The sequence below is a fragment of the Hyaena hyaena genome, unplaced genomic scaffold (assembly GCF_003009895.1).
Source record: "Hyaena hyaena isolate Hyena2069 unplaced genomic scaffold, ASM300989v1 scaffold_56, whole genome shotgun sequence".
Classification (NCBI taxonomy): Eukaryota; Metazoa; Chordata; class Mammalia; order Carnivora; family Hyaenidae; genus Hyaena; species Hyaena hyaena.
Genome location: NW_024080688.1, coordinates 694,855 through 708,027, shown reverse-complemented (window position 1 = coordinate 708,027; position 13,173 = coordinate 694,855). Strand labels below are relative to the sequence as shown.

General features: G+C 52.8%; 1 protein-coding gene across 1 annotated transcript; it reads left to right on the top strand.

Annotated features, from left to right (window-relative positions):
* Nucleotides 1–2,959: 2,959 nt before the first annotated feature.
* Nucleotides 2,960–11,352, top strand: LOC120231286 (histone H1.8). Its single transcript, XM_039231299.1, has 5 exons — nt 2,960–3,059; nt 7,409–7,668; nt 9,340–9,697; nt 10,760–10,821; nt 11,122–11,352. The coding sequence occupies exons 1-5, from the start codon at nt 2,960–2,962 to the stop codon at nt 11,350–11,352; spliced, it is 1,011 nt and encodes a 336-aa protein (XP_039087230.1).
* Nucleotides 11,353–13,173: the final 1,821 nt, after the last annotated feature.

Below are 13,173 nucleotides of genomic sequence, written 5' to 3'. Positions count from 1 at the left end.
AGTCCTGCCTACCCCCGTGGCCCTTCAGAGCTCAGGGGCTAGTGTGGGAGAGTGCTAAGTTAGGGTGCTAGATAGAGGTCCCAGGGGCTGCTGGAGCCAGAGGGGAGGACCCTAACCTCCTATGGGGTCAACGAGGGCTTTTCCAAGCTACATTGAGGCCAAAAGGATGAGTGGGAAACAGTCCAGAAAAGGTAGGCAGGGGTAAAGAAGGGCCTTCTAGACAGTGTATCAGTTAGCTTATGCTGCATGACAAACAACCCCCAAACCTCATGGCTTAAAACAACACACACCATTGTTGTTTGTGACTCTGGGTCAGCCAGGTGGTCCTGCTGACCTGGACTCAGCTTGGTTGATCTCTGCTGGGCTCATTAAAGCATCTGTGGTCAACTGGAGGTTTGGCTATTTGGCCAGCTGTGGGCTCAGTGACAGCAGTGACTGAGCCGTGAGCCTCTGAGCTCCAGGGGGCTAGCCAGGGCTTGTACACATGGGATTAGGACTGGCATGGCCTCACTTCCACCACATACTATTGGTCAAAGCAAGTCACAAGGCCAGCGCAGATTTAAAGAGTGTGAGAGGAGCTGAAAAGTTGCACGCAAATGGACATGGCAATGGGCAGGGGTGACAAATTTGGGGCATTTTTACATCCATCTAACACACACACACACACACACACACACACACACACACACACACACACAAAGGAAACAGGAGAAAGCCCAGCTCTCAACATCTAGCCCATTCCAAGAGCCACAGAGGTTGGACTGTGGGGCTGCAAGGAGAAAGGGGCTCCATAAGCAGGATGAAAGAGGTCAAGCCTCTACTCATGGACAGTGGGGAGCTATGAAGGGTGCTAGGCAAGGGAGGAGTGATATCTGATTTCACTTTAGAACACTTTCATGGCCACCACCTCCCTCAATCCAGACTCTGGTGCTGGAGAGTTCCTGGGAAAATCCCAACAATAAAGGAAGGAAGGAAGAATGAAAAATAAAACAAGTTTGTTTTATTTTTTTTTATTTTTTTTTGTATTATTTTTTTTAATGTTTTATTTTTATTTCTAGGAGAGAGAGAGAGAGACAGCATGAGCAGGGGAGGGTCAGAGAGAGAGGGAGTCACAGATTGAAACAGGCTCCAGGCTCTGAGCCGGCAGTCAGCACAGAGCCCGATGCGGGGCTCGAACCCACGAACCGCGAGATCGTGACCTAAGCGAAAGTCGGACGCTTAACCGACTAAGCCACCCAGGCGCCCCAAAACAAGTTTGTTTTAAACTTGTCCCCTTCAAATCCTACACCCTCCTCAGAGGTAACCAATGCTGTCACTTTGGAGTGAGTCCTTTCAGACCTTCTTCTGTGCCTTCACTTATGTGCACATTCACACACACATATACTTGCACACACTCGCACAAATTCTCTCTTCTCAGAAAGGCAGAGCATATTCGACAGACACATTCGGTTCGTTCGTTCATTCATTCATTCATTTTCTTCTTACCTTCTTTCTATCTCTGCGCCCAACGTTGAGCTCAAACTCACAGCCCTGAGATCACGAGTTGCATGCTCCACTGACTGAGCCAGCCAAGCGTCCCTGTGGCTCGTTCATTTTCACTGCTGTATACTACTCCATGTGACTAGACCACTGTTTATTTGTCTGCTTTTCTCCTGGTGGGTAGTTAGGTTGTTTTGAAATTTTGGTGGAATTGCAGCAAGCATCTTTATCTATTGATGTAAGGGTTTCTCTCAGATTTCTACCCAGAGTGCCATGGGTAGGTGTGAATGTATCTTTAGTTATGTTCAATGTAACTGCATTGCTTTCTAGAGTGGCTCCCAGCTTACTCTCCCTGCGGCTATGTGTTTCTTCACGTGCTGGACACCCAGCATCGATAGGTCTAATTTAAGTATCTGTCATTCTACCAGGTGTGAAATACCACATCATCCTTGTTTTAATTCACCTCATCGTTTCAAATGGCTGCAGAGTTTTCTGCAGAAGGGAGTAGTTCAGCCAAGCCTCCAGTGATTCATTTGGAAGTTAGTTCTCTCTTTTCTTTTTTCTTTTCTAAATAACGTAGCAATTGTTTATTTTCTGACTACTGCACTTCTAGGACAGAGAAGCACAATTGCTGAGCTCAAGGGAATACCTTTCCAAAGCAGACTGCACCCCAATTTACACTCTTAGCAGAGACACTGAGGGCTAGGCTCCCTGCATTCTTGCCTACACTGCCTTCAATTTGAGTCCATTTGATGAGGAGCTAGTATCTCATCATGTTTCAGCTTGAACTTTCCTGAATGCCAAGGAGGTCGAGAATATTCTCTTGTGTTTATTATCAGCCTTTCTGGTGAATTGCCTGTTCGTATTCTTTGTCCATTTTACCAATGGTTGGCCTTGTTTGTGGAGACTTTCGTTAGGCAATTTTATTTAAAAATTCCCCTTCCGTCTCTTAAAAATTCCTTCTTATAAAACAAAACAAGACGAAAGGAAGCCACAGGTTGATTTGGGGGTGGCAGCTCCAGGCAAACCCCACCTGCCAGCCTCCAGCTGCCACTCCTTGAGCGCTGGCTCCCAGCGGTGGCCCGAAACGAGAGCGGCCCTGCGCAGGTGGGATGGGAGGCTCAGTGGCCGCGGCCCCGCCCCAGGTGCGCCCAGTTCCCCATCAGCATCTCCAGGCCCTGTGGGGGCAGGGCGTGCAAGAGGGATCAAGCACCTCAGCACCCAGCATTTTGTCACAGGACCTGAGACCCAGAGACGTCAGTGGACTCGCCCGAGGTCACACAGGAGTGGGTGGCCGAGCTGGGGCTTCGGCACCCGAGGCAGGCCGCCATCAGCAGCTCAGAGCCTCCCAGCCCAATCAGGGGCTAATTGGAGTGGTGGGGCCGGGCTTCGGATACATAAGGGGATCGGGCCGGGCCGGCAGCCTCATGCCTGGGGAGGGCTCCAGCTACCTGCACCTGTGTTCGCATCTACCGGCGCAATGGCTCCCGGGAGCATTGCCTCCAGTGACACCTCAACCTCCTCCGCATCCTTGACCTCCACAGCGGGGTCATCTGGGTTGTCTGACTCTGAAAAGCCAGGTAGGCAGAGGGAGGCAGCTGTCTGAGCCCGAGTGCCCTGGACGTCCTGGACCCCCCTCGCGCCGCCCTGCCCCCTCCCCTGGCCCCGGCGCCCACCCTGGAAGCCGATGGAGTTTTCACCTGCTCGTGGGGCGCAGGGACTGCTGCCCCAGGGAGCCGGGCACGGCCTGGGGGCTGACGCTGACCCAACTCCCAGGAGGGCGGGAGGGCGGGCAGAGTGGCAGCCTCCCAGCTGGAGCCCGTTTCCTGCCGGTGGGGAGGGCCTGCGGCCAGGCTGAGGCTGCAGGGCAGCTAGCTAGAGGGACCGTGCATTTGATGCAAGCCTGGGCCTTGAATTTAGGGCTGCATCCCAATTTTCAATCAACAAACAACGCCTTAGGGGTTCTCTGGATATAAATAGGTTCATTCCCTCCGGGAGCTCCGAGTCTGATGGGCAAGACTGCCTCACTGACAGATGCCGTCTGATCATAGGGCCTGAGCCTTAACACCAGGAATACAGAGGGCTGTAGGAGCCCAGAGGAGTTGCCGTCCCACTCTGGGAGATCAAGGAAGGCTTCCTGGAAGAGGTGACCCTGAAGGAGGGTTACACCTCACCCAGGACGAGAGGGTGAAGCAGGGGAAGAGTCTGAGTGTAGTAAATGCTCCTTCAGAGGTAAAGTTGGAGGGCGGAGTGCAGGTGCAGAGTTGCTCGTCCCGGCTTGGGAAATCAGGGCGGTGTATAAATCATGGTGCTCTGTGGGCCTTGATGCGAGAGCTACCTGGCGACTGCAGGGGATGAAGGCTAACCAGGCAGGAGGAAGAGCATGGGCAAAGGCCCAGAGGCGAGGCGGCTGGGGAGCACCAGGGAGTCGCAAGCCCTCCTCTGGTCGAGGGAAGTGGCATCACAGGAAGGGGGAGCCTCCAGGGCCTCAGCCAGGGCCTTGGGCCCTTACACTGAAGGCAATGGGGAGGTGAGGGATATGAGGAAGAGTGGGAAGAAGGCTGGGGCCCTCGGGGTGGCGGAGGGAGAAGCTCACAAGGAAGGGGTGGAGGGGTGTGGGGGTGAAGGGGAGGGGAGGTGCAGGATGCCCTCCAGGTTCTTGCTTGTGTGTCTGGGTAGGTATGGTGGGGGTCATTCCTGGGAGAGAGGAGATGGAGGGCGAGGTTGGGGAAGCTGTGACTTCTGGTCATCCCAAGACCCAGCAGGCCCTGAATGATGCATAATGAGGAACTGAATTCAGCCTCAGGGACTGGGGAGAGAGGAGACTCAGGCTCCCTAGGACAGGGCCTGGTTCGGGGGAGGCCGAGGAGGGGTTAGAACACTCCCCACGGGCCAGGCTGGAGGACCCTGTAGCTGGGAGGGTGCCGACTTCCTTAGAGACTCTATCCCCACTATACAGATGGGAAGACTGAAGCCAGGAGAGGAGAGTAAAACTCCCAACGTCCTGCGTGTGGCTGACCAGGCCCATTCACGAGCTTTGGCCCCAAAGTGAATATTCCCAGACACTGAGCTCTTCCTGGCCAGGAGGCAGCAGTAGTTGAATTGGATTAGGTCTCTACCTGTACTTGAGATGAGTCTCTGGGTGGGTTACTTTTTTTTTCCCTACTTCGAAATGTGTTTGGGGGAAAATTATATATATATAAAATTATATATATATTATATCATATTATATATATAATTTTATATATATGTGTGTGTGTGTGTTTAACTAATTGATTCCCTTTAAAAAGTCTTTAATTTTTGCAAATTGATCAGAAACCAACATTTCTAATCACATTTAAATCAAGTTTCATATTTAAACCAGTTTTATGCACCTTACTGTGACTGACAGCTTCAAGGATCCTATTTTCTTTTGCAGCTTAAAATATAGCAGCCAACTGAGATATCTCCATAATTCATGTAACATACAATTCACCCATTTAAAGGGTACAGTGTCTGTTAGTATATTCACTGCCGTGTGCTCCTCTCCACGGGCAATTCTAGAATATTTTAATGCCCTTAAAAAGAAAACCTGTGCCCATCACAGTTCTGCCCCTCCCCACCCACCAACCCCAGTCCCTGGGGTTTTATCTAATTGCTTTCTGTCTTGTGATTGTCTCATTCGGGACATTTCCTATACATGAAATCCTATAATAGGTGACTCTTTGTGGCTGGATTCTTGCACCCAACATGTTTCCGAGGAAGTACTTCATTCCTCCTTTTGGCCGGATAATATTCTACTTTATGGTTCATACTGTGCTCTGTTTATCCAGTTCATTTATTTATGGACATTTGGATTGTTACTACTTTTTGGCTATTGTGAATAATGTCGTTAAGAACATTTGTGTACAAATCTGAGCATTTGAGCATACCTTTTCATTTCTCTGGAGTATACGTACCTAGAAGTGGAATTCTCTTAGAGCTTTGTATTTATGAAAACTTTCAAATGCATGCAAAAGTAGACGGAGTGGTAGAGAGGCTCCCACCCACCACCCACCCCACTCCCATCCCTACGTGCACATCTCCGGCTTTGACACTCACCAGTTCATGGCTACTCCATCGCTTCACCTACTGTGTTATTTCAAAGCAAATGCCAGGCTTACCATTTCCTCTGTAAATAGTCCAGCATTTATCTCGAGTTTTTTTTAAAACAATTTTTAATTGATATAATCTATTCGTTATAGGTGTGTAAACTATTATATGCATTATGAAGTGCTTACCATGAGACATGTAATTATCCTCTGTCACCATGCAAAGTTATTACAGTATTATTGACCATATTTTCTATGCTGCACATTAGATCCCCATGATTTATTTATTCCATAACTGGCAGTCTGTGCCTCTTAATCCCCTTCACCTGTTTCATCCATTTCCCTACTCCTCTCTGGCAACCACCAGTTTGTTCTCTGTATGTGAATCTGTTTCCATTTTGTTTTGCTGGTTCATTTTTTTATATTCCACATGTAAGTGAATTAATACAGTCTTTATCATTCTCTGACTTCTTTCACTTAGTGTAATACCTTCTAGGTCCATCTATGTTGTTGCAAATGACAAGATCAGGGCTGAGTAATATTCCACTGTATCTATATACTGTATCTTCTTGAATCCGTTGTCTAATCATGGAAGTGGGTTGCTTCCATATCTTGACTATTGTAAATAATGCTACAATGAACATAGGGATGCATGTATCTTTCTGAACTAGTGTTTTTGTTTTCTTTAGACACATAGGTGGAATAACTTTTGAGGAACCTCCATACTGTTTTCCATAGTGGCTGCACCAGTTTGCATTCCCGACAGCAGTGTGTGGTAGTTTCTTTTTCTCCACATCTTTGCCAACACTTATCTTTAATTTTAGCCATTCTGACCAGTGTGAGGTGCTGTCTCACTGTGGTTTTGATTTGCATTTCCCTGATGATCAGTGATGTTGAGCATCTTTTCATGTTGGCCATTTGTAGATCATTGGAGAAAAGGTCTGTTCAAATTCTCTGCCGTTTTTTAATCAAATTGGGGGTTTCTTTGTTAGTGAGTTGTGGGAATTCTTTATATATTTTGGATATTAACCCCTTACCAGGCATATCACTGGCAAATATCTTCTCCCTTCCAGTAGGCTGCCTTCTCATTTTGTGATGTATCCTTCACTGTGCAAAGCTTTTTAATTTAATGTAGTCTCAATAGTTTATTTTTGCTTCTGCTGCCTTCAGTATTTACCTTTAAAAGATAAAAGCCTCTTAGAAAGTAATTGCAATGCCATCAGCAAACCTGAAAAATATCATCCTTAATATCCCCAAATATTTCCAATGTTCACATTTATCTAATTGCAATTTTTTCCCCAGTTGGAGCCTTTAAGTCCTGTTCTGAGTTTGAGCAAAGGATCCCACATTGCATTTGGCTGAAAGAGCTCTTCACTCTCTTGCATCCCAAGAGCCTTCCCGCTTTTTCTTTTCCTCCTTGTTTATTTGTAGAAGAGCCCAGGCTGTGTGTCCCGGATTGCTCCTCACAGCCTGGGCTTGCTGGTTTCCTCTCTGGGGCCCTCTCACAGAGCCCCTGGATTTCCTGTAAACTGGTAGTTAGATTTAGACAACTGACCTGACAGATTCTGATTTCTAAAAGGACGAATTCCTCCCGTGAATCCTCACGGAGCCCCTGGTGTGTGCCCAGCCCAGCGCCCGTCATGGGGAGACCATGTCCTGACAAGTAGCGTGCCCTGTTCTCGAGCCTCACCGGCTGGCGGGTACTAATGCCGACTAGGGGGCTGTGTGTGACCCCCAGGCCCCTTGCCTACCCACTGTGGGGCCCGCCTGGGGGCTGGGGGCGCCCTGCCAGGCCCGTGTGTTGCTGACTGGGACCGAGGGTGGCCCGGCCAGGGTGACGCCTGGCTGTCCACCCGCAGGCCCGAGCCGTAGTGGCGTCCGAGGGCCACGCCGTCACCCTCCTGTGCTGCGCATGGTTCTGGAGGCGCTGCAGGCCGGAGAGCAGCGCCGGGGCACCTCGGTGGCGGCCATCAAGGTTTTCATCCTGCAGAAGTACCCGACGGTGGACGTCCTACGGCTCAAGTACCTGCTGAAGCAGGCCCTGGCCACCGGCATGCACCGCGGCCTCCTGGTCAGGCCCGCCAACTCCAAGGCCAGGGGGGCCACTGGCAGCTTCAAAGTGAGCCTTCTGGGGCCGGGGTTGGGGCTAAGGGAGGCCCCCGGGGGTGCTTCGGTCCCGCCGCCTCCTTCCTGGCCTCCCCCTGCCCAGAGGCCTTCAGCCTCCTGTCTTCTCTTCGTGTCTCTCCTGTGTCTTCTCAGAGGTTCCTCCTCCTCCAGGAAGGCTAGGGCTGCGCCCCATCTGAGACCCCCGCAGGGCCTCAGTGCCCCGCTGCGTCCACCTTCGTCCCCCGGCAGGTGTGTTCGGTGGCCAGGGGCCATCTCAGCTGTTACTTTCTGGGTCCTTGGTGCCCACAGCCCCTTCCTGGAATTCTTCACCACGGACAAGGGACACCCAGCCATGGGCTCCGGATGGTCACTGTCGGGTGTGTTCCCCACGCTCACTGGCTCAAACCCCCAGGCCTCCAAACCAGGGCTGGCACCTCCCTGGGCCCTCACCTCTTTCAAAGGTCCTGGAGGGGAGCCGTCCAGGCACACCCAGAGCTGAGGGCAGATTTGGCACAAAATCGAGCCCCAGGATGGTGCCCATCAGCTGCCACCAGGAAAACCTCAGGGACCCAGACGTGGGGTCTGTCTTGTCATTGCTGGGCCCCAGCACGTGGCAGTTGCTCTAACAGTAACTGGAACACTGGAATATCCTCAGCCTACCATGTCCCAGTCACTGTGGGTGGCTGAGGACAGGAAGTCCCTCATAGAACTCTCGAGTGGAGGTCAGAGCTTGGACACAAGCCATGCCAAGGCCAGGTGCATAGGGTGTGGGGAAGGGGAGCTAGCAAGGGGCACTGTGGGTACAGGTGGCTGGGCTAGGCTGCAGGGCCTGGGAGCCAGTCAGGAAAGTGGGCTGAGGGAGGGGAGGCAGGGAAGGGAGTCTGGTGTGTCACGTAGTTAGGAATGTGTGTGTGCCGGGAGGCGATTTGTTTCTGGTCTTCATGGTAATGAGGAGCCATAAGATTTGGGGGGCAGAGGGAGCAGTGTCCTTAGAGGCGACCTCTAGAAGGACAGAGACCACCTGTTTGCCAAGGGCCCTCCCATCTGCCTGCTGCTCGCTCACTCCCTGAAGTCCCCATTGTAAAGATGGGAAGACGGAGGCCAGTGGGAGAAGACAAGACTAGGCTGAGTTGCACAGGAAGTTACAAACTGAGTTATCAAGGACTTGGAAGGTCCACCCAAGGGGGAGAAATTTGGAAGAGGCAGGGAGGCACGGAGGTGTGAGGCGCGAGGTGGGGGACGGGAAGCAGTCGGAGCCCCAGCGCATGGGGAAAGTGTGTGGGTTCGGAGGTCATTGGAGATTCGTAAGTTAGCATCTCAGAGGCCTGGGGGTCATGGGCGCTGGGCGATTTCCTCCCGGGAGCCTGGCTTTGAGACTTGCAGGCACAGGGTAGGGAGCCTGCCTGTGCTCTCCTGATGGCCGCCTGCGCAGGAGGGGAGAAGACTCCGGTCCCCCAGCTCCTAAGTGGCAACACCCCTCCCTCGAACGGCAATACAGGGATAGAACGTGTCTTTGGCTTGAGGCGTTTGGGAGGTGGTCATGCATCTGCTCTCTGTGCTCTCCGCCTTCTCTGCCCCCTCCCTCTTTTGGAACCAGGCCTTCCTCTCTGAGCCACACGTGGGCTGTAGGGGTGAGACCCCAAGAACCCCTGCTCTCATTCCACCCTGTCCTCTCCTCTACCAGTTAGTTCCCAAGCACAAAAGAAAAGTCCAACCCAGGAAGACCTCCACCATGACAGCCACCAGGAGACCCGGTGAGGCCAAGGAGAAGGGTCACAAGAAACCAAGGGAGGCAAAGAAGGACACCCCCAACTCGGGCGAGATGAAAAAGGGACTCAGGAAGGCAAGAGAGGCGATGATGGGTCCTACCAAACCAGCCAAGGAGAAGGCTCCCAAGAAGGGCAGCCAGACCAAAGACCAGGAGGCAAAACTGAGTGAGGCCAAGAAGGCCTCCCAACAGCCAGACAAGGCTACACAGGCCCTTCCCAGCGCCACTGGCCCGAGAGGAAAGTCAAAGGTCACAGGCAGAAGGAGCAACCAAGGTAGGTATGTGAGTGGGCTGCGAGGAGGGCCTGGGGATAGGGATTTGTGGCAGCCATTGGATGGGAGGTAGGATGGAGGGAGAGACCTGCTCTGCGGAGGGGATTCCTTGTCTAGTAAGTGTGCCTCGAGTGCTTGCCTTCACTGGGAGAGTTGGAGAACCCATGGTAGCTGTGGAGGGTAGGCTTAGGGAAAGGAGAACCCAGAGAGAGGAGGAGCCTGACTCCTCTAAGAGGAATCAGGGGAAGCTTCCTGGAGGAGGTGTCCAAGGGAGGACAACAGGCTGTGCAAAGGCCCAGAGGCATGGAGAAGGTAGAGCTTTTGAGGAAGTGTGTATAGTTCTGTGTGCTGTGTGAGGAGCAGAATGGGGAGCACGTGAAGGGCGGCTGGGAGTGTGGACTGTGCCCAGAGGGCAATGGAGAGCCATGGAAGGACTTGAATGGGGAACAGCTAGGGTACAGAGTATTTTTAATGAATTTATTTATTTGCTTATTTTAAAAAACGTGTTTTAAACAGAGACAGAACGCCAGCAGGGGAGGGACAGAGAGAGAGGGAGACACAGAATCTGAAGCAGGTTCTGGGCTCTACGCTGTCAGCACAGAGCCCGATGCAGGGCTCGAACCCACGAACCAGGATATCGTGATCTGAGCTGAAGTCAGACACTTAAACTGACTGGGCCCCCCAGGCGCCCCCAGGGTATCTTAAAAAAAAAAAAAAAAAAAAAACTATCACAGCCGCCCTGTGGAAGACAGGCTAAAGACTAGAGGCCAATAAAGACCTGTCAGGGGTTTTCATTGTGGGTGAGTGCAGAGCAGGGGGTGTCCCCCGGCTGCCTTGCTGAGGGCGAGAGATGGTCTTCCCTCGTTCCCTCACCCCCCCACCCCATCCCTCAAGAGATGCTGTCGTCGCTAGTTTGCAGGCTAGAGTACCTCGGCCACGCCCCTGGCCCCAGGTCCCATGTTCTGTATGCGTCAGAGTGCGGGCTGGGGCCCCTGCAGCGTCCTGCCCACGGCAGCTCCTCCTGAAAGGGTCCTTCCCACACGCCCTCCCTCCCTCTCTGACAGATGGCGAGGCCCACGGGAAAATGAAAGCTGGGAGCTGGAGTTCAAAATCCACGGTCCCCCAGGTAGGTGCCCGCGTGACTTTCCTGGTCTGGGCATCCCTCCTCTCCCCCCGAGCCCCTGGAGGGGACGGTGGGGCAGGGGCTGACTTTTGTACAAAGGACAGGTACTGTTGTACTTCTGCCCGGCCCCCCAGTGCTCTGAGGACCACCACCCCCGTGCACAAGTAAGAGACAGGCTTAGCGGGGTGGGGTCCCTTGTCTAAAGCCACTGGGAGCTGGGATCTCAGCCCTATTCTCGTGGGTTCTGAGCTCTGTGTGAACCCTGCCCAACTCTCGTCTTGCTCCTGGTTTGCGTTCTCATAGGACAAGAATACTGCTGCGCCATCGGCCAAAAAGAAAGAAAACAAGGTCCTGAAGGAAGTTGTGGCCCGTGGGGCCAAGGCTGCTGCTCTTCCTGGGGCCGGTGGGTCTAAGACCGCGTCCGCACCCCTGGTCAGGAGGACAGAGGCCCCCAAGGGCCCTAGAAGGCCGGGCATGCCCACCAAGGCCTCGTCGTCCAAATTGGCCAGTAAGAAAACAGAAGCTGAAAGCTAGAGCTGGGGTGGAAAAAGGCTGAAATTCTGCTGGAGTTTTTATTCCCCAACACACCTTCACTCTATTTATTTCATTGTAACCTATTTATCAATAAAGGCTTTTTTCCCTCACAAATCGGTGTGGGGAGAGGCTGAGGTCCAGGGATTTGGCCGTCTGTGGCTCAGGCCCACATCGGAACTCCTGCCCTGCAAGGAGACCGGTTGCACAACGTCAAGGGTCCAAGGCAGGTAGGGGCCTGTGGAGGCACGGGAAGGGTGTTAAACCCAGCCTGAGACCTGGAACTGCTTCCTGGAGGAGGCAGCTTTTGGTCTTCAGGACAAGCAGGAGACAGCTGAGGGAAAGGACGCTGCAGGCAGAGGACCCAGCATGTGAGGTGGGGCTGGACGGTGCGGCGGCGGGAGGGGGTTTTGGCTCTGAGAGGAGCGTGAGGTAGGGGTGAGGGGGGAGGGTTGGGGCAGACGAGGAAAGGTAGACTTTCTCTTGGGGGCGGTGGGGTGCCAGGGAGGAGACTAATGTGTGTGTTTAGAAGGAGCCCTCTGGCTGCAGAGAGAAGGCTTAGAGCTGCTGAGAGAGGCCGGGGACCATTCGATGAGCAGCCGGGCCCTGCTCAAATCAGCAGGGGGAGGAGAGAAGCGGTTCCCTGCAGTGGGGACATAGCTGACACGCTCCGGGAGGTCCACGTGGCTCCAGTCCAATGGGGGGGGGGGGGTGGCAGTAACGGGAGATGAGGCCCAGGGTGCTGTGACAACATCTGTGAGACTCTTCCCACGCAGAGGCGGAGTCTGGTCCCTGCCCCTTAAATCTGGGCCCTGTGATTGCTTGAACAGTTGAATACAGTGGAGAGGACATTATGACAGTTTCTGGGCCCTACCTTAAGGGATGGCAGCTTCTACTTTCTGTGTGTAGTGTTGGCTTTGGTAATTGCTCTTAGAATGCCACCACCATGCTGTGGGGGAGCCCAAGCCGCCAGTGGAAAGGAACAGAAGCAGCCCAGTCCTCAGCCCCAGCCGCACTCCCTGACCCGCTGGCCGGCCACAGGAGCGTGCTCCCTTGGGATGGGAACTTCTGGCTGTAGTTAGCTGCCTCGGTTGACCCCATGGCCAAACCCTATCCCGACTGGAGATGCTCAGGCAACAGACGGTAGGGCCCCCTTATCTGCCGTTTTGCTCTGTGTGGTTTCAGTCACCTGTGGTCAACCATGCCCCAGAGTCGGGAGATCTTTCTGACGTATTATCTGAAGGTCGGGAGTAGTCGAACGCTCCGTCAGGGTGCCTACGTCATTCGGCTGACTTCATGTCCCCACATAGGCATTTTGCCATCTCTCATCATCACGAGAAGCACAGTACAAGAAGTTATTTTGAGAGACAACATTCACATAATTATGTTATTAAATATAATATACAGTATATTATTGTAATTGCTCTGTTACTACTTGATCCCTTACTGTGCCTACTTTACAAGTTCATCAAGGGTATGCCTGTCTAGGAAGATATGTAATATATTCAGGGTTGGCAACTGTGCAGTTTCAGGCATCCAGTGGCAGTCTTGCCATGTGTCCCCCACGGAGAAGGAAGAACTACTGTACATGCTGTTGTTTTAAGCCACTGGGCATTGGGGTGGTTTGTTACGCAGCAGTAGATAACCATGACCAGGACTGCAGGGTAGAGCAGGGTTAGATCGGGAAGGGCCTTGTAAACCAGGGCAAGAACTTTGGATTTCGTCGGCTTTTGCTCTAATTGTGAGGAGGAGCCTTTAGAGGGCACTGAGCAGGAGAGTGCAGGGGACATGGGCAGCAGTGGGAGGCCAGCAAGGAGGCCCCCG